The sequence below is a fragment of the Lycium ferocissimum genome, chromosome 3 (genome assembly GCF_029784015.1).
Source record: "Lycium ferocissimum isolate CSIRO_LF1 chromosome 3, AGI_CSIRO_Lferr_CH_V1, whole genome shotgun sequence".
NCBI classification, from domain to species: Eukaryota; Viridiplantae; Streptophyta; class Magnoliopsida; order Solanales; family Solanaceae; genus Lycium; species Lycium ferocissimum.
Genome location: NC_081344.1, coordinates 69,124,255 through 69,148,137, shown reverse-complemented (window position 1 = coordinate 69,148,137; position 23,883 = coordinate 69,124,255). Strand labels below are relative to the sequence as shown.

The following is a 23,883-nucleotide window of genomic DNA, read 5'->3' as shown; positions in this document are numbered from 1 at the left end:
TCCAAATTGCTTCATAAATGCAACTTCATAGGTTGTTACATAAATGCAGTTAGAAACTAATTAAGTTGGACCAAATATGCCCTTAAAGTATGCGTTTAGGTCCAAATATGCCCTTATTAGTCTTTTGTTAATGTTTTATGTGAAATAGGGCATTTTTGGCTCAATCAGGTAACGACAGGGGCATTTTCGACCAAACTATTAACGGGGAAGAGGGGGGGGGTGGGGGGGGGGGTATGTATGCTTCCAAAAAAACCACAAAGTTTTTCAAAAATCTTGAAAACACTACCCTATTTCAGGCTACTCTTTCATTACACGGTAAATTGGATAGGATACAAAACGTTTACACCATTCAATATAATCAATATGCTTTGCTCCCAATTTTTTTTAAAAAAAAATTGGTGTTGTTCTTTGGCCCACCAAAAGAAATACAAAGCTCAACTGCTCACACACTGCACCTTTTGCTATGAACAATTACAACTATAAACCAAAAAAGTACTACATTAAATCAAGCTATATTGGGGGAAAGATTGAACAAGGAAAAGATGAATTTACAAGAAATCGAGGATGTCTGTCGAGGATGGTACAATAAACTATCGCGCAAACACGAGAAAATCTTGGTGTTCCTAGGCCTCACTCATGTAAAAATTGGAAGGCTTGATTCTCAAGAAGTTCAGTAGCAGGTTTGACATCTGCGAAATCCTTGAGTTGAAGTGAATCTGAAACCTCATCAATTGAGAATGGGATGCTGCACTTGCAAATATGCATTGGTTAGCACTAGCTTCTCAAATTAAAATTTTTGATCGCCAGTTTAACATTTGAACAGAAGTTTAGTAGGTGGAAGAGATGGTAGTTGTTAAACTGAGAAATTAGCTTTCAAAAATATCCATGCCGTCTAAGCATAAACACATATTTTGTGTCCTTGTTTTGTATCACTACAGCAAGGGGGCGCAAAGGGGTACCCCCTTGGTCGAAAAGTTACATTGTATGTACAAGGTTATAGTTATTTTTGATGTACACATAATAGATGTTGACTCCCCTTGAGGATGTCTCAAGGCAATAGAAGGAAAATGAAGAGTTCCTTTTCCTTTCGCTTATGCTTTTAGTGTAAAGAAATTAAGGAAAACAAGAACACAGTTTTGTAAGATAGATAGGTTGGCTTATTTAGAAGAATAGCCTAGTACTCATCCACATTGTACATAAAGAAAGCTTCCTGGTTCAATTTATAATAGCACACTTCCTAAGGACACGTCATTAGAAGCATCCAGGACCAATTTGTTCTGCCAAATTTGCAGAGGATTTACTTTTCTAAACACTGAATAGTTTCTTACCTCGAGTTATCATCCAATAGAAAAGAGTTCGTCTCGTCGTTGTTTGATTCCTCTGTCATAAGTACCCTCATGCTAGATATAACCTGTCAGGAAAAAAGGGAAACTCCCTCATTCAACTATTACTGATATGAACATGCACTTTAATCGCAAAACACCATCAGCAACTCATAACTTACATCTGGGGACACACTTCGTGTATTGTATTTGTCATCCCAATAAAGAGTACAGATTCTGTAAAGTTGCTGGACACTGAGAACCTGTAACACCCGAATTTCACATTTTTAAGTCTTCTACATATGCATTACATAACAATGGGCTCGCAGCAAAGCTAATTTTGATAGAGAAAAAGGACTTACAGGACACAAATCATTAGTGATATCATCATACGAAATTCTGTACTTCTGATGTATAACCTGCAAAAGAGTAACAATAAACAGAAAGCTCCATATCAACGGTGGATTGCGTTGCATAAGTAAAATTCTAGACATAAGCAAATTCTCGTAATTAGGAAAAAAAAAGGAAAAGCAACAATTATCTTGCAACAGCCAAGTCATAATAGCCACAATTCTACGCTGAAGCATACGAAGTTAGTGAGTAACCAAAATACCTCAAGGAAAACTTCAGCTATTTAGCTGACCACAAATTCATTTCCAGACACGATGTCTCATAACTTTTTCCTTACACAGTAAATAATATCTACTTGCTCAAACACTTTCATCCGGATTAAATGAAGTACTTCACAATAATAAAAAGGGATAAGAGGAAATACAGATGTCACATTTAAATAGATAGATGGAACCAGAGGAGCTTAGACTACCAAAATCAAATAACAGTATTAAAGATAAATTAATAAGTGAAAGTTTCTTAAAATCTGGCATTAAATAACCTTGCAGCGTGGATGTGCAAATTAAGCCCACGTCTGACTCTTTCAACACACTATTATAAACAGGGGCTTTTCCCACCGAAAATCAGTGGGAAATTTGTGTTATAAAACATGATTTTCCCACCTCATTCTCACCGAACCAGCTCACTGGGAAAATGCATGGTGGGAAACAGGTTCCCATTGAAACGCTGGGAAACTCCTAATTTTTCCGTGTGAAAACACTACTATTTTTTCTTCTCTCACTGATTCAATCAATATATATGTGGGAATAGCCACTGAAATTCAGTGGAAAAATAGCGATTTTTTAGTGGTGACATAAGCCCAGCCTTAAAAACTTGACTTATGCTAAGTTAATTACTACTACTAACCAATGATACAAGAAGAAAAATGTTAAAAAAGAAAAATTGAAATATATATTAACGTACCAAGAATCCAACAGCTTGTCTTATATGTCTGAGTTCATCCCAGGATGAGCCAGCATACTGCAAGCCAGGAATACACGAAACAAAAAGGGAATTAGATTTTTTTTTTTAAATAAATCATTTAGGTGATAATAGTGAACCATAAATTACCTCTTCCTTTGCTTGGCAGCACCACAACTCTAGCTCAGCCAAACCAGATTTAACATATTCCGCGTTACTGAACGTACAACACTCCCGACGAAGAAGAAAACTACAATTGCATAATTTATCTGAGATTAGTTAAGTAGACAAATAACTAAAGACAACTTAGACAAGAAAACCCCGGTCACCTGTTAAAAAGCTGTACATTAATGTACGAAAAGGCTTGACTAAATATCTTCTGAACAAGAATTGGAGGCATCTGAGAATGAAAGGCAGCAAACGTTAGCTTTCCTTATGACTAAAAGATAGAGAAAGACATAAAGGTCTGAAAAAAGATAGAGAAAGAGATAAAGGTCTGTGAGTCCATACAAATTTTTCTTTCATTGTACAGAGAAGAGAATCGAGACATTCAATTATTCCCCGCCAGTGATTTATTGAATAATCTTTGCCAAAGGATCGACCAGACTTTAGCACACTTCCTTTGGAGGTCCTGGGTGCCTGAAATTCAACATATCACACACTATGCGGAAAATTGAAGGCGTTAATAGACAAAATAATGTTCACCTTTGCTCCACAATACAAATAATTGACAAGGAAAATAAATTACGGTGATAAATTTGAATATATCACAAGAAAACATTTGAAAACAGGTGAAAGAACGATAGAAGTGAAGAAAAATTACAGAAATGTCAACAAATGTTTGTCACCATCCCATTTTAATATAACTTTCATAATTTTCACAATTTCAAATTCATTATATTATTCAAATTTTACACTTCTATGCTTTGTCCTATCGGAATTTATGTGGACTTAGTGAAAAATAGAACAAAATGGAAACAAATATCCATATAGGTGATACCAAACATATTATTATGCGAATAAACTAAATGATAAAATTGAAGATCTATCTCTTCCTTCGAAGAGTGCATATATTTTACATCATGTAATACTTGTTAAATTACCATGGTTCTGCTTACAGGATAACACTGATGATCGTCTAAAAAGAATTTAATCAAGAAGTAAAATCATTAAGTAGAAAAAATTTACAGATTTCTATTGTGCAGTATCATCTTAGAAGCATCCTGAAGATTTGGAAGCATAAGGCAAAAAGGAACATGCATAAATAGAGAAAGACTATTTTAATTGAAGACCGTGGATTGCAGTTTGTAAGATTCAACATACCTGGATGCATAAGGAAAGAAGGGACCCTAACTCCTTCTTCAAGTTATCACGAATAATTCCGTAAATTTTCTCTACATATGCTGTAAGCTGCTGCTTGAAAAGCAGAGCTGGGTATTTGGCTTCAACCTGGTGCACTGCACCACCAGCAAGATTGACATCGGAAGTGGACGAGCGAAATCCCTGAAAACAAGAACAGCACAATCAGTTAATACATACATGGAAGCATAACTGCTACAGCTAAGCTCTTAGTACCTAATAGCTTGTTTGGCCAAGCTTCTAAAATCAGTTTTGAAAAGTTCTTTTCAGAAAAGTACTTTTGGTGAAAGGCAGTTTGTGTTTGACTAATCAATTTGAAAAGCACTTTCGAGCAGCAATTATTGTTTGACCAAACTTTTAAAGTGCTTCTAAGTGTATATTCTCGAAAAAAGAAAAATCTTTCAGGAGGAACTACTTTTTTTTCGGCTAATACTCAAAAGCACTTTTTTTTCTCCTAAAAGCTTGGCCAAACACCTCAACTTTGAAAGAAAAAAAAAAGGCACTTTTGGCCTTGGAGAAGCTTGGCCAAACAGGCTATAAATCAGTTTCAAAGCAAGAATTGACTCAAAATGGAAAGTTTCCGTACCATTGTCATTCTCCCAAACAGGGATGTTGCAGGCTGTAGTTTACGGGTAGGAGTTGCACCAACTGCACTGTCTGGCTTCAAGCTTTTTTGGATTAACAATAACAATGTCGAGGTATTCGACAGCCAGTATGCCATGTGGTCATTGCTATCTTGATTCTGCAATTAGTAGAGACTTTTCATCATGTTTCTGGTTTGCATTAAGTCTACTGAAACATGAAACTCCAAAATTCAAGAAATTAATCGCCTTCCTGTCTTCTTATCGCCTTAGGAGTCATTTTTGAAGATTATAAGAATTCATCACAATGCAGCAGAGTGACACAGATAACAGTCCTTATACATGCTTTAATAATAATGCAGGTTATAATGGTATTCACGGGGATTAACGTAAGAGCTGAAATACTCGCACTCTTAATTATTTTAATGTAGGCAGCATAATTCTGTCAAATCTCACTTCACCTTCATTCTTCTTATGGGGGGTTACAATTGCAGCGAGACATACTTTGTTTTAGTTCTACTTATCCTAAACCCTTACTAAGTAATTCTCCATAATTCTAACTTCTGGTTGACTTTCTCGCTGATTTTGCCAGTTAACAGCTTATCAATAGCAATTAGTATGCATCAAGTTAGATCCTTGGTGTAAACCCATTTTTATTGGAATACTCCTCTATATCACCCACTATTTAGACTGTGGCGAATGCTCCTTTGTACATATCCTTCATATAGTTGGTATGAATTTTTTGCTTCTCGAGCACCCACCAAATGATTTTTCTTGACACGTTATCATATGATTTTCCAGCACACAAATAAATATCCACACCAATGAAATATCAATTACATCAAAAAATTTATCGGAATGCTCTATTTAAACTAAAACTAAACCAAATGTTTTGGTGCAAATAATATGACTCATGAGATTATAACACTGATAAACATTTTTTCTTCGGAATAAGTTATGATGCTACTAGCCTTGTTGATGAATATCATAGTGACACTCTCCCAATGATGATTTAAATAAACGCTATGCGACAACCAACGGTGGAAGTAGATTGACTATTTGACTTTTTATCAAATGCTGCAAGGACAGCAGGTAGTTGCGTGAAATCAGGAGTAGCTTATAATGAAATCCTGTTGAAGCTTTGCGCTATTTTCCAACTTAGTGTCAATAAAACCAGGTAAAAACATTTTACTGTATTGTTTCTATCGTTGTTTTACCCCAATATCCAGGAGACGTGATATTAAAGTCAAATGCTCGCAATTCTCCATCTAGTTACCTCAATGGCAAAAAAAATAAAATAATAATAATAATTAAAACTAAATTTACCTCAATGGCAGAACCAATCATCTGCACCAAACGATCAAACACGCTAGTCTTTTCTGCTTCAAAAGATTTCCAGTGAAGAAGGCATTTGTAGATGGTAAAAGCTGCAACAGGTTTGCTTTGACTGAATCCGACATCCTTCATCACACATTCAATGAGTGCACCAATGTCTTCCTGCAGCATGGTCCACCAACATATCAGTTAACAAAAAACTTCTTCACCAAAACTTTAAAAAATATGACATGAAAGGTTCCCCAGGGGAGTACATACACGTTGTCGGTCAATAGGAGGCCTCCTTAACTTGCTATTAGGGGTTTCAACTTTTTTAGCAGGTGTTGAACTTGGTGGGTCCTGCAAAAGTCAATCCTCTCATTAGCATGGAGCACAAATTGGAGTTTGACAACTTTCTGGTCGTTAGTGTGATCAATCCATTTTTTAGTAATCCACTCAACCCACCCTATTGCAAACGTGTTGGATTATGATCCCTTTTTTTATTTGAGCCAACAGGTTGAATCCGAAATGATCCTTCGAACTATTGGGTCAAACGGGTCAAAATGCAATACAAACCCAAACATACAAAATCAAGTGTGGAGATTGGGAATTAACAATTAAGTAAATTTGGAAGACATGAGCTAATAATTTAAGAAAAATATATTAGATTTCACATATTTTTCCCGAAAGCCAAAATAAAAAGGAGGGAAGGTTTGGTCATGTTTGGGTGGATGGATTATGACTCATTATTTGACCCATCTTGACCCAACCAACTTTCGGGTTGGTTGGATCATGATCCATTTATTGATTTGAACCATTTTGACTCGCCCAAGTTTGACAAAACCTGCCTATTTTTTACCTGTACTTGATATGATGTTGCAGGGTGACAAGAAAAGAGTATCTTACAGATGTTCTATTTTCTTCTTTGAGATGGTAGCCATTTTCTACTATCTGCATTTACATATTGTCAACGTAATAGGTGGTATTTGTCAAAGGGAAAGAGTGAAGGGAAGGAAAGGAAACTAATGAATTTTAAAGGCAAATACCTTGGAAGCCAAACTAGGCGAATGATCTGACACCTGCTTGGCAGGGGTTAACAAGGCTTGCTGAAGAATCTGGTTCTCGGATTCCAAGTCAAAATTCTTTTCCTGGAACCTATAAGCAGAAAACGCAATGACGAATAGAAAAAAAAATTACATTGAGTTGTATTCACGAGCCTGTCGGTATAAAAAACTTGACAGAAGTTCATTAAACCTTTGCATAGTAGTCTTCAACTGAACAATTGTATATTCTGCATCCATCACCTGCCTCAACCTCTCCTCACTAAGTTTGCTTGTCTCTTCATATTTTTTTTCTGTCTCATCAATCTTCTTTTCTAGAGAGCTTACCAAAGCCTAATATCGGAAAAAAAGGGAAGGGATTATCAAAATCTGGATGCAAGTAGCTCCAGTGAATACAAGCAAGTCATTTACACTTAGCTCCCTAGTTTCAACAAACCTACCTTTAGCTTCTCATTCTCAACACTAAGTTTATCGATCATTTCATGGTCAACAACTGGAACTTCCTGCATAATAGGGGTTTTCTCTGCCGCCTTTTTTGCAGTCTCACGTTCTTTGACAAGCATTTCTTTTGTTTCCTTGAACTGAAGTTGGACTTCTTCCAAAACAGATTGCAGTTTCGCATTTTGTTGTGTTTTTGCTTCTTCCATGTCAGCCTACAAGAACATAATTAAAATGTTTAAACTGGAAGGCAGACACTTAAAAGCATACAGTGGTAGAGATGGAATCAGCTTATTTTCTTATTACCATTGTCTTATATTCCTATTCCACTTTGACAGAAGCAAATACTTCTAGTCAACTAAGCCCATCTATAATTATGGTCCATTTTTCTTCATACTTTAACCACTTCGACTAAATAGGGAGTCTGTATGTGCTTCCAATCTCACAGAGGTCGTGTTGACAATGATGCAGCTTGTGAGACACAAACCAGAAGAAAGTCACCCTATTCCTCAATCAGCAGTGGTTTTGTTTGTGTTTCCTTCATCAAATACGGTTATACAATAGCATGTATGATGTAACTATTCCTGCTCTAAGATACATCGTGAAAAACTTTACCCTAGTTAACAAGTTTGTTTTTCCTTCCACAGCTTAACAGATCAACATGGATACATATGAGGATTTACAGTACTAGACTTACACTCTACCAATAAAAAAGCTTTCAACAAGTCCATCATACAGCATTATTTCAAGATCGAGTTCCTCTAGGATAGTATGTGCTCTAGATGATTGAATATAAAAATTGGTTGAAGAATAGCGCACAGTAGCATCTTAAGATAAATAATTTTGATCTACTCACCCTCATGCGTTTCTCCAGCTGTAGTCTCCAAGTTAATTCTTCAACTTGCTTCTCTAATTTGTTCTTTGCAGCTTGGAGTGCACCAGTCTCCCGTGCAGCCTATGCAGAAATAAGTTAGAATCAAACTCCGAATATAAATGAAACTGTTTAAGAGCAAAAATAGATATTCAATCAACAGAACAGTAATAGGAAAAGAGTCAACTATCATGTTGCTTGTTTAAACAGAGCACGACGTATGAAATGCAAAAACTTGCCTTTGTATTGATAAATTTAACACGGGGGATTTCCCTAGAAGATATTAACTATTGAATGTTAAATGAGTTGGCACTGAAATGTGAAATAAATCAAATCTGGATGAATATATAAAAATATCGTCGAAAACTATCTGTCTCGCACAACAATTAGTGGATCTAAAAAAGCAAAGCTGACTTGGCCGTAGGGGAACTCGACAAAATGCAACCCTCCGAGCATGGCATGATGACTTCTGAACTCCAAGACTCTAATGGCTGCAAAAATAAGTCCCTAATTTTTATTAAGAGCCACATCTCCAGTTGTGTACTATAGCTTGCAAGTTCTTGAAGGTAGTCCAGTTATCTTAAATGCTTATTTTAGAAGTTAATGCCGATTCCCTTCAAAGTATTCACTCCAAGTCCGAATGGCCGAAAGCAGAAAAGAAAATTTAGAGCTCTAAATTTGATGTAAGCATGAAGTGAGAAGCATAACTGCAGTTAGTTTCCACAGGATTTAAGCATACAGTAATCTAACACTTATTTATTTTTGAAACCGAGCATACAGTAATCTAATATATTAACATATCCAAGAAATTTAAGCTGTGTATAAACTCAGAATACAGACTCTAACAGATGGCTGCAGCAGTTAAAAACCTTGGGATCGACAAAGAATACAAAGAGGAGATGAAGAATGAGATATCACCATCTTAAGTTTCCGTAATTCCCCACGCGCCACTCTAGCTCTCCAAGCACATTGAGTGGTAATAGCAGCTTTCTTGAGCTTCTTGTACTTCAACCTGGCCATGAATGCGCGAGAATGACTCTGCGCATATAGCATGAGGACCATTAGGAATTGAGTCACAGCTTCCAGGGCATTGAGTTAATACATAGGTAGAGCAATAGCAGCAAGGAGAACTATACCAAATAGTCTATTGATTCTTAATTAGAAATTTATCTCAAAATTTCCAAAGGATTATTCTTCATTACTAAAAGTCACCTGAATGATAATGGCAGCTTTTGTCTGCCTTCTGAATCGTACTTCATTGCGTGCAGCCATCCCACGCATTCCAGTCTGAATCGAAATGGCAGCAGAGCACAATTCTTTGTAACCCTTCCTAGCAAGATGCATGCGCACGTCTGTCTGGATCTTCAGACAAGCTGCTTCTCTCCGCAAGCTCTCGTATACACGCCGAGTAAGTTCTCCTGTAACAACAAGAGATAAAAACATTGACAGATTTATAATCTAGTAACCAGAAAGCCAAGCATTTAGCAAATGAACTACCTCTGCACATCGATTGTATCCTTATTGCCAACTGACGTAAAAACGTAAAACTTTTTCGAGCCATGTGCGAACGAACTTTCCTCTGAATGATGCTCGCAGATCTCCCCAACACCTCTGTCCTGCGAGTGTCTAGTTCTGCCATCTGACCAGCCCTTAGAAACACTTTTGTTTTACCAATCTGCAAAGGCAAAACGGAACAATGATTGGCTTTCCTGAAGCCTTTATTTTTCTTCCTTTTTAGATCAATAAAAGAATGAAATATGCTACACATGATCTAAGTAAAAAGACAAAAAAAGGTATTAAATATGTGCCATACATTAAGTTAATGCTTGTGGCTATAAAAGTCAACGATCTTCTGCATTTGCATATGATTATAAAACAAGAACCAAAAGAACTCTGGGAAGAAGATGATGAACAAAATACTAGACTTATGAAAAGAGATATGCACTTATCATGATCAGTAAAGACTCAAAACTAGAAAATTTCAAAAACTAAAGAAGGTCACAGTGCATCCACGAGGAATTTACAAGAAAAAACAAGAAAGAGGAGCGTATAATACAACTGAACAATCTGACCAACTAACAATACCTAAAATAAAGAACTGCTACAAAGGAAGAAAGCACGAGGCCACCAGAAAGGCAAAAGAATTTACAGATTTATTATTCACCAAACATCTGCATTCTACTTTCTTTTAACCTACCAAAAGCCTGATAGGATTCAGGTGTGCAACAAATGCAAAATGGAACGACTGAAATTCTTTAAACATTACTTTTTATCCAAAAAAAAAAAATGTTTAATGAATTTCAGTCGTTCCATTTTAAACATTTTACCGGATGAAGAATGTGCTAAAATGTGCTAGATAGATGTCAGTTAATAGAATAAAAGCACACTTTCTGTCCATTGATGCTATAGCCTGAAATTAATAAGAGACTCCAAAATTACGGAAATGAACTGGGAAAATTATAACTTTAAATAAAGTGATGTATTACCTGATAACCTTGAAGACCGACTTTCTCTAAAAGGCGTGTGCATGCAGTGACCTCGTCCGTACTGTCATGAGTTAGTCAGACAAAATCAGAACCCATGGTCAATCTGATCAAATATTACAAGGTAAATTGGTACCTTCCGTCTAAAACTTCAGGTGAAAGGATGCCAAATCGATCTAAAAATTCATAAAAGGGTCTCCGAGTAGGATATCCAGCACAGCTTATTCTTATTGCTTCCATCACTCCCTACAGAAGAAAAAAACAGTGAGCAGAAACGTTCGATTCACAGTTATGACACCAATGTGAAAAGATTCAACACATTTCCTTACCCCACAGCACAGCTGTTGCAGAACATTGTGATTCTCGAAGATAGAGGGCTTTAGAAGATTATTTGGCTTCACACATCGAATATAATGGGGTTCAGTTGCATTCAGAGTTTCAAGCAAAGACTGCAGTTGTTGCTGCAAAGTATATAATAGAACAAATGATGATTCAATATGCTCTCTGTAATTACATAGATGAAAAAGAAAAGAGAAAAATTCGTTATAAAAAAGATGCAAACATGCCTTGAAGCTAGAGCCAATAGAAGAGAACTTCGACTGTTTTGAGGATTCTTCTACTGATTTTGGAAACAAACGAGATGCAAAAGAACACTTTGAAGCTCTCAGGAGTGCCTGGTGTTCAGCAACAACATAATCTTTGTTTTTATCCAGAAACAATTCCGTTTGATATGTGACCTGTAAGAAAAGAGCATGTATAGTTATCCACGGCTTCAGGATAAAAATTGAAGATCTAAGCACGAAACTTTTTACGGTATATGAAAAGACTTACATCACCAGCGTAATGGCAAACAGTGAAGTCAGTACGAGCCAACTTGGGCTTGCTGAATCGTTTATTGTCTTTGAAAGTCTGATAGAGCTTCTGAGCAAATGTTTCATGAGTTGATCTTGGAAACATACTGCAACAACAAAACAACAGCAGTCTGAATATACTATGCCCAAAGAAATGAGCATAAATAGGGACAAAAAGAAGGGATGTGGATCGAAACAATGAGAATGAAGAATAAGAAAAGCTACTGAAAAAAAAAAATAGTTCTTCATTCATCAGCTTACCAAGCTTCATCAAGGAGTGCTATGATACCTCCTGGTTTCTGAGCAAGAAAAAAAACTGTTAAAATATGTTACTGGAGAAACAAAGGAAAGAATTAAATCTTGGTCCATCAATGAAAAATTATGCAAAATAAGAAAATGAAATCAACATCATCACAAAAGGGAGATTTATATGGAACATCTGTTGCAGGTATTTTTGTCAAAAACAAGATTTCAGGCACTTAGCTCCCTTGAGTCGAGCCAACTTACAGAAAAGCGTGATTTCAGCCTTCAATGCTAAAACAAATTTTCTGGCTTTTCTTGCTGAAATCGAAACATTTGCATATCTCAGCATTTTTTAACCTCTCTTTTATATGTTCTCTTCTTTGATTGCTAAGTCTTGCGGTAACTATTATTACTGTTATCAACGGAAAACACATCTCTAAGCGAATCTCATCTAAACTTTATCAGCTGCAACTTCCAGCTTTTTTGTTTAAATAGAGCTGCAACCTTCAACTTATAGTCAAGATCAAGCATATATAACTGAAATATAATTCTTGGAGAAGACAACATATTCTTAAGGAAACAATCTGATGTATGTAAATGTAAAGGATTTTACAAATGGAAATGAAGGAGAGTAAGAAAAGTATTGAGACTGGACATATTGCATCAAAGTGCACAAGGAACAGATTTTTTTTAATTGGGTCATATACACTGAAAATAGATAATGTGAAGTCATTACAAGCAAACAAATGTAAGAAGTAAAAACCAATCTTAACCACAAACCTTTTCTATGAGATCCAGAATATCTTGATTATCAATGAACTCAATGTAGCTCCAGTCAATTTCTTCTTTTGTATACTCTTCTTGTTCCATTTTGAAAACATGCTGACAAACCACATGCAGGTATGATAAAGATGCGTACAGTAGTAATGATATCTCATTCAACAAACTCAAAGATGAGGAAATAACCAGAACCTGATTGAAGTGCTGCTGAAGTTTCTCATTTGTCAAATTGATACAGAATTGTTCAAAGCTGCATAAACAAAGAGCATCAGAAGTATGATTAATAGCTGCAGAAATAAACAGCATCATAAATATGAAACAATCTACAAAGCCAGGTCCATGACTAGTCATCTTTTGGAATAAAAAACTGATATTGTAGTCTGTTTTTGAAGCAAATAGTACAAAATTAGAAAGTGCATGCCATGAAGATGTCCACAAATTTCAATATTATTGCCCTCCAGAAAGAAAGCCACATTATTACCTAAACAGCATGACCCTAAGTCCCAATACAACGTAGTTTGATTGATTTTGTATCAGACTTAAGAGCGACTCCTAATGTGATTCAAAGCACTTTGACACTTGAAGGTCTGATGATAGAGCAACCCTAAACTCATTTGTCTAGTTTAACATTAAATTAAAATAGACGGAGCTCAAGAACCTTCAAAACAACACGAAAGAAATATTTTTCATTCAGCATGAAGTTAATAACAGCTTCCTATTTAAGATTATAGGAGCAATTTCACCCCTTTGAGCCCAGCCTAAGGGTTGCATGCCTATCTAATTCAATGACAGAAAAAGAGAACCTGTGTGACAATATTTTATGAATTTGAAACTTCTCTTTAGGCGACAAGTAAACAAAGAGGCAGTAGGATGCATCAAACTGACTCATAACTCATGTATCAGGCACCAGAAAGCAAAGACTAGGTCATAGCAAATAAAGGGTTGTGAAATTGGCAATGTGGTGCTCATGGAAATTTTACTATGAGTCCTGTGAAGTGTGCTAAAGATGATAAAGACAAGACACCAAATAATCCAAAGCTTAATAAAAATGGACTGCATGTGGATATGCTAAGGCAATTTACATAGTTCATTCGAGAAGAACACATGTCATACAATCCAAACAGACAGGCATACCAGTCAAGCACCTGTTAGTCTTGAAACTCTCAAATCCATAAATATCCAGCACGCCAATCAAAGACTTCGAATTTGGATCTTGACCGATTGAACTATTAATCTTATCCACCAGCCTGAAATTGAAATTAAAGAGCACAGGTTAAAAATTGGAGTCATCATTGAATATGCTTGATAAATTTTGTAAAAAAGTAGTAAATGCATCAGGTACATAGCAGATAACTGATGATCTGATTCACTGACTGCCCAGTAAAGTTAAAGCTAACCAATCAAACAATCTTGAGTATACTATTTTTGCCAAAGCATCTCTACTGATGGCTGCTGCTTCCGGATCCAGCCATTTGGTGATGGTTTCACCACGAGTTACAATAACACGTTTGCAAAGTGAATCCTCAAGAGCCTTCATGTCACACCTAGGAAATATTAAAGGGATAATTACATTTTTTGGACCGCTCTAAAACATACTAGCCGGTAAATGTATGTGTTTTGCATATTAAGTATAAATATACATATAATATACATAATCAGTGTATAGGTTTTGTATATTTGGCTAGCGCCTGTAATTAATTTTGCCCGACAGGCCAAAAATGAAAACATCCCAATATTAAAAGTTCAAAAGGGCTGCACTTTTTCTCTTTGAGAAAAGCTTCCAGCTAGTAATTCAGAATGCTAATTGACTTCAATGAGCCACTTTCAGCACTTACATGAACAGCTCAGCAGCAGTTCTTAGATGAAACCACGATTTTTCGTCTTTGGGAGCTGAGGAGTCCATCTCCTCCCCCTTTGTAAATTCAATGTTTCCAAGATGGAGAATTGCAGCCACTACTCGAAATATTGCGTCCTGGGGAATTGCAAGAGATAGTTAAGTAACCACTTACGGAAATTCTACCCTTGAATATATTTTTCCGTCTCTGCAACTTTTCAAACGTCCGGCGTACCTGCTCTTCCGAACTTATTCCGACAACATCCATTGCCCTTCTTGTAGCTAGGTATTCTTTGGATTCATCAACCCCATCTAACTGATAGCAATTTGATTGATTTAGATAATGAAATGACCGAGGGTTATCCAACTTGTACCTTTGAGTATCCTGAGAGTTGAGAACAGAATAAGACTGGTAAAAATTTTAAGTCTATGTAACAGATCAGTACTAATTTTTAATTAAGGTATAGAACAACAAAAGGCTGGGAATGAGAACGCCCCACCCTTTGTACTGGTTGTTACAAGATGCTCCCTAGACCAATTTATTGTATTATATGTGAAGCTTCTCATACAGCTATTCTAACAGTTGAAATGTGACTATCTCATCTAAAAGCTTAAGCTGTTAGAGAGAGCACACTTGTTATTTACTTAATTATATTCTCAATACACCCCCTCACGTGCGGGCTTGATTTTTTTTATTTTTTTTTTTATAATGAGCCAAGCACTTGAAATTATTTTTGATAATGGGTGGCAGCGAGACTTGATCCTAGGACTTGTCTGCTCGGACACCATGTTGAAGTGTGTGACCATCTCATCTAAAAGCTTAAACTGTTAGAGAGAGCGCGGTGCATGTCCCAAATGAGCTAACAAAAACTAAAGCATGTTATTCCAGCAAGAGTTATTGTATTATCCTGTTACGGGCAACATGGATTTCAGATGGATTAAAGTATCCCGGTGATGCTTGGATACGTTTTGTTCATTTTGGGGTTCTCATGGCTGCAGAAGGTGCATTGCAACATTGGATTGTGAGGTTTCTACATAAGTTTTCCTCGAGATGCAGTAACCTCTATGCATTTCCACAATCAGAATTCTGTCAGTTGCATGAAATAGGAGCAGAAAGAATAATTGGCAGATTCAACCAGACTTGTGCTTGCAGATAACACAGATGATGGGTTCTCTGTCGCAAAAAAATGAGCTCAAAGCGTCCGTTGCAACTTCCGGAACTTCTTCATAGTGGCTCCCTTGAAATCAATGAGATTGTTCTCCCAAGTCATTCAAGAGTTGACTCTAGTGGACCCCCTCCCCCTCCCTTTTCATGGAGACAGATTCCTATAGTCAAGGGATGAGAGACGAGTCTCGTATTGAATCAAGTGTATAGAATGAAGCATTTAGGTGTACAAGGCAGAGAATGTTGCCTAAAGTTTTTTTCTGATCTCAAACTTACCTTTGTGAGAGTTTCACTTGCAAAAGATAGATTTGGTTTCAACAATGATAAAAATCCACTTCTCACCGTATTCAGTTTTATTAGATAGTAGCATGAACTTTTTTCACTTTGAGAAACATATGTGCGTAGAAATGAATTTCTGACGGAGAAACAAAGATACACCGTGGTTTCAGAAGGCTCATCTTCAGCAAAAGCAATTTATTTAAGTAGATACTGGCGCATTACCTTTGGTGGTGCAGCACAAAGCATGTAGAAACAGTGATAATTTCTTTCTGGATCAGAAACTTGGCAAACACGAGATCTTTCCAGTAAATATGTTCTAATAGCAGCTCCTGAAATCCTTCCTTTCTTGTCAAACTGGATCTCCACAAACTTACCAAAGCGACTGCAATCTCAGTGTAAGATATATTACAACCATGTGTGATAATACAAGATGCTCTAAAAAAGTTAGCTAATTACATCTGTCCACCTTGAGTTATTGTTTCTAACAGTCTTCGCATTACCAAATGCTTCCAGAACAGGATTTGACTGCAAAATGCACAAATATAGCTAAACGTTAAGCCTGAAACCTAGCATCAAATTGTGCAAGACACCCAACTGTCAGAGTTGCAAATCTTTTTTGCAAAAACCAACAAGGGATGTGGTGGGATGGATAGGATTGCTCCACCCTTAACAAGAGGTCTTGGGTTCGAGTCCTGAGTATGGAAAAAATCCTGTTAGGGAGCGCTTCCCCCTTAAATGGACCTTACACAGCGCGAACCCAGATTAGTCGGGGCCCCAATGCGGGTACCGACACCAGATGGGAAACCCAAAAAAGAAAAAGGACAATCTTTTTTGCAAAAACCTATGGTAAAAGATCTCGACATGTTACCTCCAGGACTTGCTGCTCAACTGTTCTACCCTCAACTGCAGCTCTGCCTCCCATGTAAGCAAGATAGCGCATTAATTGCTTTGTGCTTTCTGTTTTACCAGCTCCACTCTCCCCACTAACCAATATTGATTGACTTACTCCTTCATTGATCATAAGTCTGCATCCATGGGGGATATTAGGAGTGGCAAACGTGGGGGTCGGATCGGATATGAGCTGGTCGAAAACGGTTAAAAACGGATAAAACATCCGACCCACCCATATTTAACACAAATAAAGAATGGGTTAACCAATGGATAATATGGACATCCATATTATCAATGGTTTCAGAGTGAGAACACAAGTTAAAAAGCCAAAATAAGCTTAGACTCCCAGAAAGCAAGCACTCGTGAAAAATAACAAGCACATGAATGAGTATTGATAATATGAATATCCATATTATCCATCTCGATATCCATTTTTTAGTGGATAACATGGCTAATATCCATATTTCATCCATTTTTAAAAAGCCAGTCCTCCAACCCATGCCTAATGGGTCGGATTGGGAGGTTACTTTTTTTGTTAATCATTTTCCCAGCCCTACTGAAAATGCAAAATCAAGGATAAACATGGGGCAGCACAGACCTGTATGCTGCATCTGCAACAGCAAAAGGGTGAGGGCTCAGCTCACCAAACGTGGCACCTTTATATTGGGCCATCATATGGCTATCATATAGGTGAGGTAATCTTCTAAAAGGGTTGACAGCAATTAGTATATTGCCCGTATATGTCTGAAACAACCATCTACAAGGTTAGTTCAGTGAACATTAAGCTTCTCCAAATATTAAAAGGTAAATGAAAAGATAATAACGAAGTGACACCACATAACTCACATATATTTCATTAATATCATATCTAGTCTTTAAATTGTGCAGGACTCCTGGTTCGTGCAAATAAGCCAACTTTGTCATATCATCAACACCACTCGGCGGAGCTTCAGCATCTTTAGGGTAGACATTAGAAGACTTAACAACCACCTGAACAATAGATTAACAAGAAACAAGAGGAACGAGATTCAGTCCATCCCTAAATCTGCTTAGTTGATAACATTACAAAAATATGGGGGGATCAATACAATACAGGTCCTTGTCTAATTTCGAGCATCACTTAAAATAAGAAGCAAGTTATCATTTACTGACTACTTAGTGCAATCTGATGCCATAAAGTGCAATCTGATGCCATAAGCGATGTAGAAGCGTACCGTTTTCCCGGAAGTACAAGAAACCTTGATGTCTCCACCATTGACCTCTAAAACCTCCCCATCTATCCAGGCTACATCAGGATCTTCCACCCAAACAAGTGATCCAACTGCTAAGCTAACGGAAACAGCCTGCAAATCCAACAATGTAATATTCTCCATTAAGTAATATGTGATCATGTCCATAATAGATACACCCTCAGCTCCAATTTATGTCAAGGTGTTTGACTTGGCACGGAGTTTAAGAATGAAACCAAAACTTTTAAAACTTGTGGTCTAAAATAAGCCATATATATATGTGTGGCTATAAATCATCTCATTAAGGGTAAAATGGGAAATTTAAAGTCAAATTGTTACTAAATATAGAAACGTGTCATTTTTTTTGGAAAAAATGAAAGAGTGTTACGTATATTGGGACAAAACAGTGGGAGTACTTTGTATTCCTTTATTCTGGCCTTATGTATAAGCAAAATGGTTAAGAATTCAATTTGATGCTGCCAGACAGCTTCAAAAAAATAAGGCCTATCTGATATCAACAACCCAAGCAATAAGAATAAAATAAAGTCTTCCAAAGTATAGGCATAATGCTACATGACACTGAACTTATTGAAGACATGAAGAATGCAGAAAGTGCCAGCTACTTGAACTAGAAAATAGCCATGATTGCAAAGGCGGAGCTAGATTATTAGCTATGGGTTCGGACGAATCCAGTGACTTTTGCTTAGACCCTGTGTTTGAATAAAATATCCGTTAAATATGTATAGATATTTAGTTGCGAAACCAGTAACTAAGACGGGTTATGGGTTCAGTAGCAAGTTCAGAAGCCATAAACTTGAAATTCTGGAACCCGCAAGGGTGGCTCAGTTGGTTGAGCATGGGGCTTCCATAATGGAGGTCTCAGGTTCGATACCCCCTGCCTACGACAGCAGGGGATTTGCCTTCTAGCTCGAGCTTGTCACACATGGCTTGCCTAGTGCGGGTTATCTCTCCTGTGTGGTTTGCGGGCTATTACACAAGAGCGGGGTTTACCCTGTGCGCACCCAAAGGGTAGCGGCTGCGGGTTCCCTTGTCATCAAAAAAAAAAAAACTTGAAATTCTGGCTCGGTCTGTGCATGATTGCATCTAAAAATGTAGAATTTGTTAATCTCTTTATCCTGCCTGAAAGTTGTGTGACAATCTGCTCACCATTAAGAACGCAAAACCACTAATAACTAGCAGCAATTCAAAAAAAAAAAAAAGGATGCATGAGACTTTTTCCGTGAAAAGTAGTTCACAATATTAGTTTATGGAGTATAAGAGCTACAGAAGGTATTAGCTGAGAATAAAGCAAAATAACTCTAATACTCCATCTTCCAAATTTATATGACTCACTTTCTGTTTGGGGACTTCCCAAATGTTTCAAACTATTCCATTTCTATACAACTTTCAAATTTCAAATTCATCAAAATATTTGAATTTTATGCTTTGATATGACTTTTTGGAAAAAAGAAATATTTTGTGCCTCATACAACTGACACTAGTTGTGTGAGTCTTCATTTTGTCTTACAAGTTAGTAAACCCAAAGTTTATGGACTCAAAAGTGTAAGATTCGGGTCCACCAACCTGTGAGACAAAAGAAAGCCTCACACAACTACTGTCAGTTGTGTAAGGCACGAAATAAAGTTTTTCGATCTTTTCATATCAAACTAACTTTACAGATGGTCCTATAATATTTTATATTACCATTAGTACTAGTATATTAACACATAAGTCAAATTTCATCTTAAGCTCTATGACCAGTGGAAAACTATCACAATTCACATAGGACACATAGGATTTGATGGACAAAGTAGTTGAAACAAAACTCAAATTAGTTCCTTCATATTCATTAAACTTGTACCAATTACCGTTGATTCAAACCAAAGCTCGAAGCTTGGAACATTAACTTAGCAAAAGAACATATATGAACAAGCCTTAGTCAGTTACTAAAGCAAACGAGACCATTCCATTTCTATTCAACTTTCAAGAATTCGAATTCATCAAACTATCAAAACTTTTAAGCTTTGCTATGATATTTTTCATATCAAACTAAATTTACAGCTAGTACTCTAATATTTTCTTTCACTATTAGTAATAAACTGACATATAGGTCAAAGTTAACATCTTATAAGCTCTATGACCAGTGGAAAACTATAACATAGAACTGGACGGACAGAGTACTTATACCAATTACTGTTTTTTAAAACAAAAGCTTGGATCCTAGAATAGTAACTTTGCAAAAGAACATATATTTAACATGCCCAAATCAGTTACTAAAGCAAATGAGACCAGAATAATCAAAAAGTTAGGATTAAAAAAAATATCCATGATTAACAGACCAAATGACAATGTGAAAATGAAATACACACTAAATGAAACTCAACAAGACAATCTCTTAAATATATGAAAATCAACCAATGCTGTATATCAATAACAAAAAAAGACGATAATCGAATAACATTTTCTGAAAAATCAACCGAATACAGAACAATTAACCAATCAATTTCCTTCAAAAATTCAACCAATTTCTGTTCAACTTCAAACTTTACTCTTAAGACAATATGAAAATGAAATACACACTAAATCAAATTCAATAAGACAATATTTCAAAGTTATGAAAATCAACCAACAACAACAACAAAGACCAGAAAATCAACAAAATGCTGTATATCAATAACCTTTTGCTGTTTCGAAAAAAAAACAAAAAGAGGAAAACAGGAAAACATAATCAAATACCATTACCGAAAACTAAATATGTAATTCAATTCAATAAAAAATTGAGAAACTTTCTTGGAAAGAAAGAAATTCATTAAAATTAAATCAATAACAATATTTTAAAGACATGATAATCAACCAAATGCTGTACATCAATAAATGGCAAAACAAATGAGCAAAATCGCAACTCCTATATATATATATATATATATATATATATATATATATATATATATATATATATATATATATATATATATACATATATATTCTAAATAAACTCAAATCAATTAAACTTCAGCTCAGTTTCTTCTTGAAATACACATTAAAATTAAACTCAATAACAATATTTTAAACACATGAAAATCAACCAAATGCTGTATATCAATAACCAAAAAAAAAAAAAAAAAAAAAAAAGATGATAATTGGTTACCATTTTAATCCAATCAGATAGATTATTGAAGCAGCTTCTTAATCATATATAGAATAAATAAAAATCAATCAATTTTCTTCAAAAATTCAACTCAATTTCTGATCAACTTCAAACTTTACTCTTTAACTTCAACTTTCTTCTATTTCTTCAACTTTCCATAAATCAATTAAAAAAAAATAAAGATTTGTGAGCTGAACTTCTTTCAATTTGGTTTTATTTTAAACTTTTGGGGGTAAAAAGGAAAGAAGTTTAAAGTTTAAGGTTTAAAGTTTAAAGTTTGCTCTATTAAGAACTGGAAAAAAAATGGAGGCTTTTCGTTTTATTTGTTTTTTGGTTTCCTTTGTTGGGGGGTTATGATCTAAGTTCATTAATTAATATTTTTTAATGTCCAAATTGTAATTAAAGAGTAGTAACTGAAGTATTGAAATACCAAGTCCCTGAAAGTCAATGGGGAAAAAAATAATTTAAACCAAGTCCACCATGGTAGATTTGTTTTATTACATCAAGTCTCGTCAAAAAACTATGTCATCAACCGAAACACCAAATGTTGTATATCAATAACCAAAAAGAACATAATATGTTAAGGAGAAAATATGATTATTAGATAATAAGTAAGGACAAAATGAGAAAAATAAAATAAGGTAATACAACACCAAATATTTTCTGTAAATTTAAAATGGGACTTTTGGTCGTTAAATGATAGATATATATTAAAATACAATAAAATTAAAGCAACAAAAAAAACATTATATCTAAACAAACAACACAATACAAAACAACCATCCAAAAAGCTGTAAATGAATTTATAAAAAATTAAACAAACAACACAATACAATAGGTAACAACCATCCAAACAAGCTGTAAATGAATTTAAAAAAAATAAAAAATCAACCGAATTCAGAACAAATAAACAATCAATTTCTTTCAAAAAATCAACCCAATTTCTGTTCAACTTCAAACTTTACTCTTAAGACAATGTGAAAATGAAAAATCAACAAAATGCTGTATATCAATAACCAAACCAAAAAAAAAGGATTATAATCAAATACCATTTTCTAAATAACTCAAATCAATTTCATTCAACAATTCAACCAGTTTCTGCTAAAAATGCACATTAAAATTAAACTCAATAACAATATGTGAAAGACTTGAAAATCAACCAAATGCTGTTTATCAATAACCAAAAAAATAAAAATAATAAAAGCATGGCAATTGATTACCATTTTAATCCAATCAGATAGATTATTGAAGCAGCTTCTTAATCATATAGAATAAATAAATCAATCAATTTTCTTAAAAAATTCAACTCAATTTCTGATCAACTTCAACTTTACTCTTTAACTTCAACTTTCTTCTAATTCTTCAACTTTCCATAAATCAATTTTTTTTTTAAAAAAAAAAGATTTGTGAGCTGAACTTCTTTCAATTTGGTTTTATTTTAAACTTTTGGGGGTAAAAAGGAAAGAAGTTTAAAGTTTGCTCTATTAATAGCTGGAAAAAAAAATGGAGGCTTTTCGTTTTATTTGTTTTTTGGTTTCTTTTGTTTGGGGGTTATCATCTAATAAGTTCATTAATTAATATTTTTTAATGTCCAAATTGTAATTAAAGAGTAGTAACTGAAGTATCGAAATACCAAGTCACTAAAAGTCAATGGGGAAACAAGATAATGGAATACCAAGTCCACCATGGTAGATTTGCTTTATTACATCAATTGGTTAGCTACTTCAGCTGTCGACTTAAACATCTTAACCTTATTTACTTGTATTAAGATTAAAACGTCTTAGTCTTAATACATATTTAAATATTAAGATGTCTGATTTAAATGACACCTAAAGATAAATATATATTAAAATTTAAATATTAAATAATTAAAAGTATTTGTATTTTTAACATTTGAATTAAAATTTCAAATAAAATACTAATAAATCTAATACTATATCAGCGTAATATTTTTTGTAGTTTGCAATAGTGGTTAATGTTTATAGTTGTTGGTGGTCGTTGGTGATGACAGCTAATAAATTGCGATGGATGATAATGATTGCTAACAATGCTTGGATGGTCATCAAAATGATGATATAAGATATATGGTGATGGTAATCGTTAAGTGATTGATGGTTGTGTGACAGTGATAAATGTAAATGATGACTAGCGATGGTGACTGCAGATCATGGTGATTAACGTGGTTGTAATTGTGATTGAGGGTGGTGAATGGTGGTAATCGAAGTATTTGAAAAACCAAGTCAATGGGCAAAAAGTAATGGAATACCCAAGTTATTGAAGGCGAAGTATTTGAAAAACCAAGTCAATGGGAAAAAAGTAATGGAATACGAAGTCTTTCTTTTGTTTGCCTTTATTCTACTTGAATTGTAATTTTGGCCCCCAAAAGGAATTGTTATTTTGGATTGTTAGGAAATCTCTTTCTCAGTGTTAATTGATTATGACCCCAAAATCAAATTAAGTGAATAGTGAGTCCATCACAATTCATATTATATTATTGGATAGTACGATCAATCCATTTTAATTGACAATTTCTCATTAAAATCAAAGCAAAGAACAATTTTCCCTTCTAATTAATTAATTTTTTTTTAATAATTACTTTTAACACTAGTGTGTAAACTCTGCATATAAATGTCTATGTTTCAAATCATCTTTGCAAGTGTAATACATGCTACGTTAGGGAAGCTTAATATGGAGGCAACATTCTGACTTTTTTACTTTGTGCT

General features: G+C 35.0%; 1 protein-coding gene across 6 annotated transcripts; it reads right to left on the bottom strand.

Moving 5' to 3' along the window:
* Window positions 1-260: 260 nt before the first annotated feature.
* On the bottom strand, window positions 261-22,502 carry LOC132050568 (myosin-6-like). Of its 6 annotated transcripts, XM_059441919.1 has the most exons (40): window positions 21,161-21,484; window positions 17,998-18,126; window positions 17,630-17,773; window positions 17,382-17,527; window positions 16,761-16,917; window positions 16,359-16,417; window positions 16,115-16,274; window positions 14,684-14,833; window positions 14,450-14,586; window positions 14,012-14,158; window positions 13,760-13,861; window positions 12,807-12,864; window positions 12,615-12,716; window positions 11,853-11,890; window positions 11,572-11,698; window positions 11,307-11,477; window positions 11,070-11,201; window positions 10,877-10,986; window positions 10,744-10,804; window positions 9,755-9,932; window positions 9,470-9,675; window positions 9,176-9,295; window positions 8,243-8,341; window positions 7,389-7,601; window positions 7,142-7,281; window positions 6,934-7,042; window positions 6,794-6,838; window positions 6,167-6,247; window positions 5,900-6,070; window positions 4,579-4,734; window positions 3,957-4,136; window positions 3,144-3,272; window positions 2,963-3,033; window positions 2,784-2,883; window positions 2,637-2,693; window positions 1,685-1,741; window positions 1,505-1,585; window positions 1,329-1,411; window positions 620-745; window positions 261-582 (listed from the first exon to the last, which is right to left on the bottom strand). In XM_059441919.1, exons 1-39 carry the CDS (start codon window positions 21,161-21,163, stop codon window positions 631-633), a joined length of 4,524 nt encoding a protein of 1,507 aa, XP_059297902.1. In that variant the 5' UTR covers window positions 21,164-21,484; the 3' UTR covers window positions 261-582; window positions 620-630. The 6 variants fall into 6 exon arrangements, with proteins under 6 accessions (XP_059297902.1, XP_059297901.1, XP_059297900.1 ...); XM_059441918.1 differs by lacking the exon at window positions 21,161-21,484 and adding an exon at window positions 22,381-22,502 and having other exon boundaries at window positions 261-745; XM_059441917.1 differs by having other exon boundaries at window positions 261-745; window positions 17,998-18,127; window positions 21,182-21,484.
* Window positions 22,503-23,883: the final 1,381 nt, after the last annotated feature.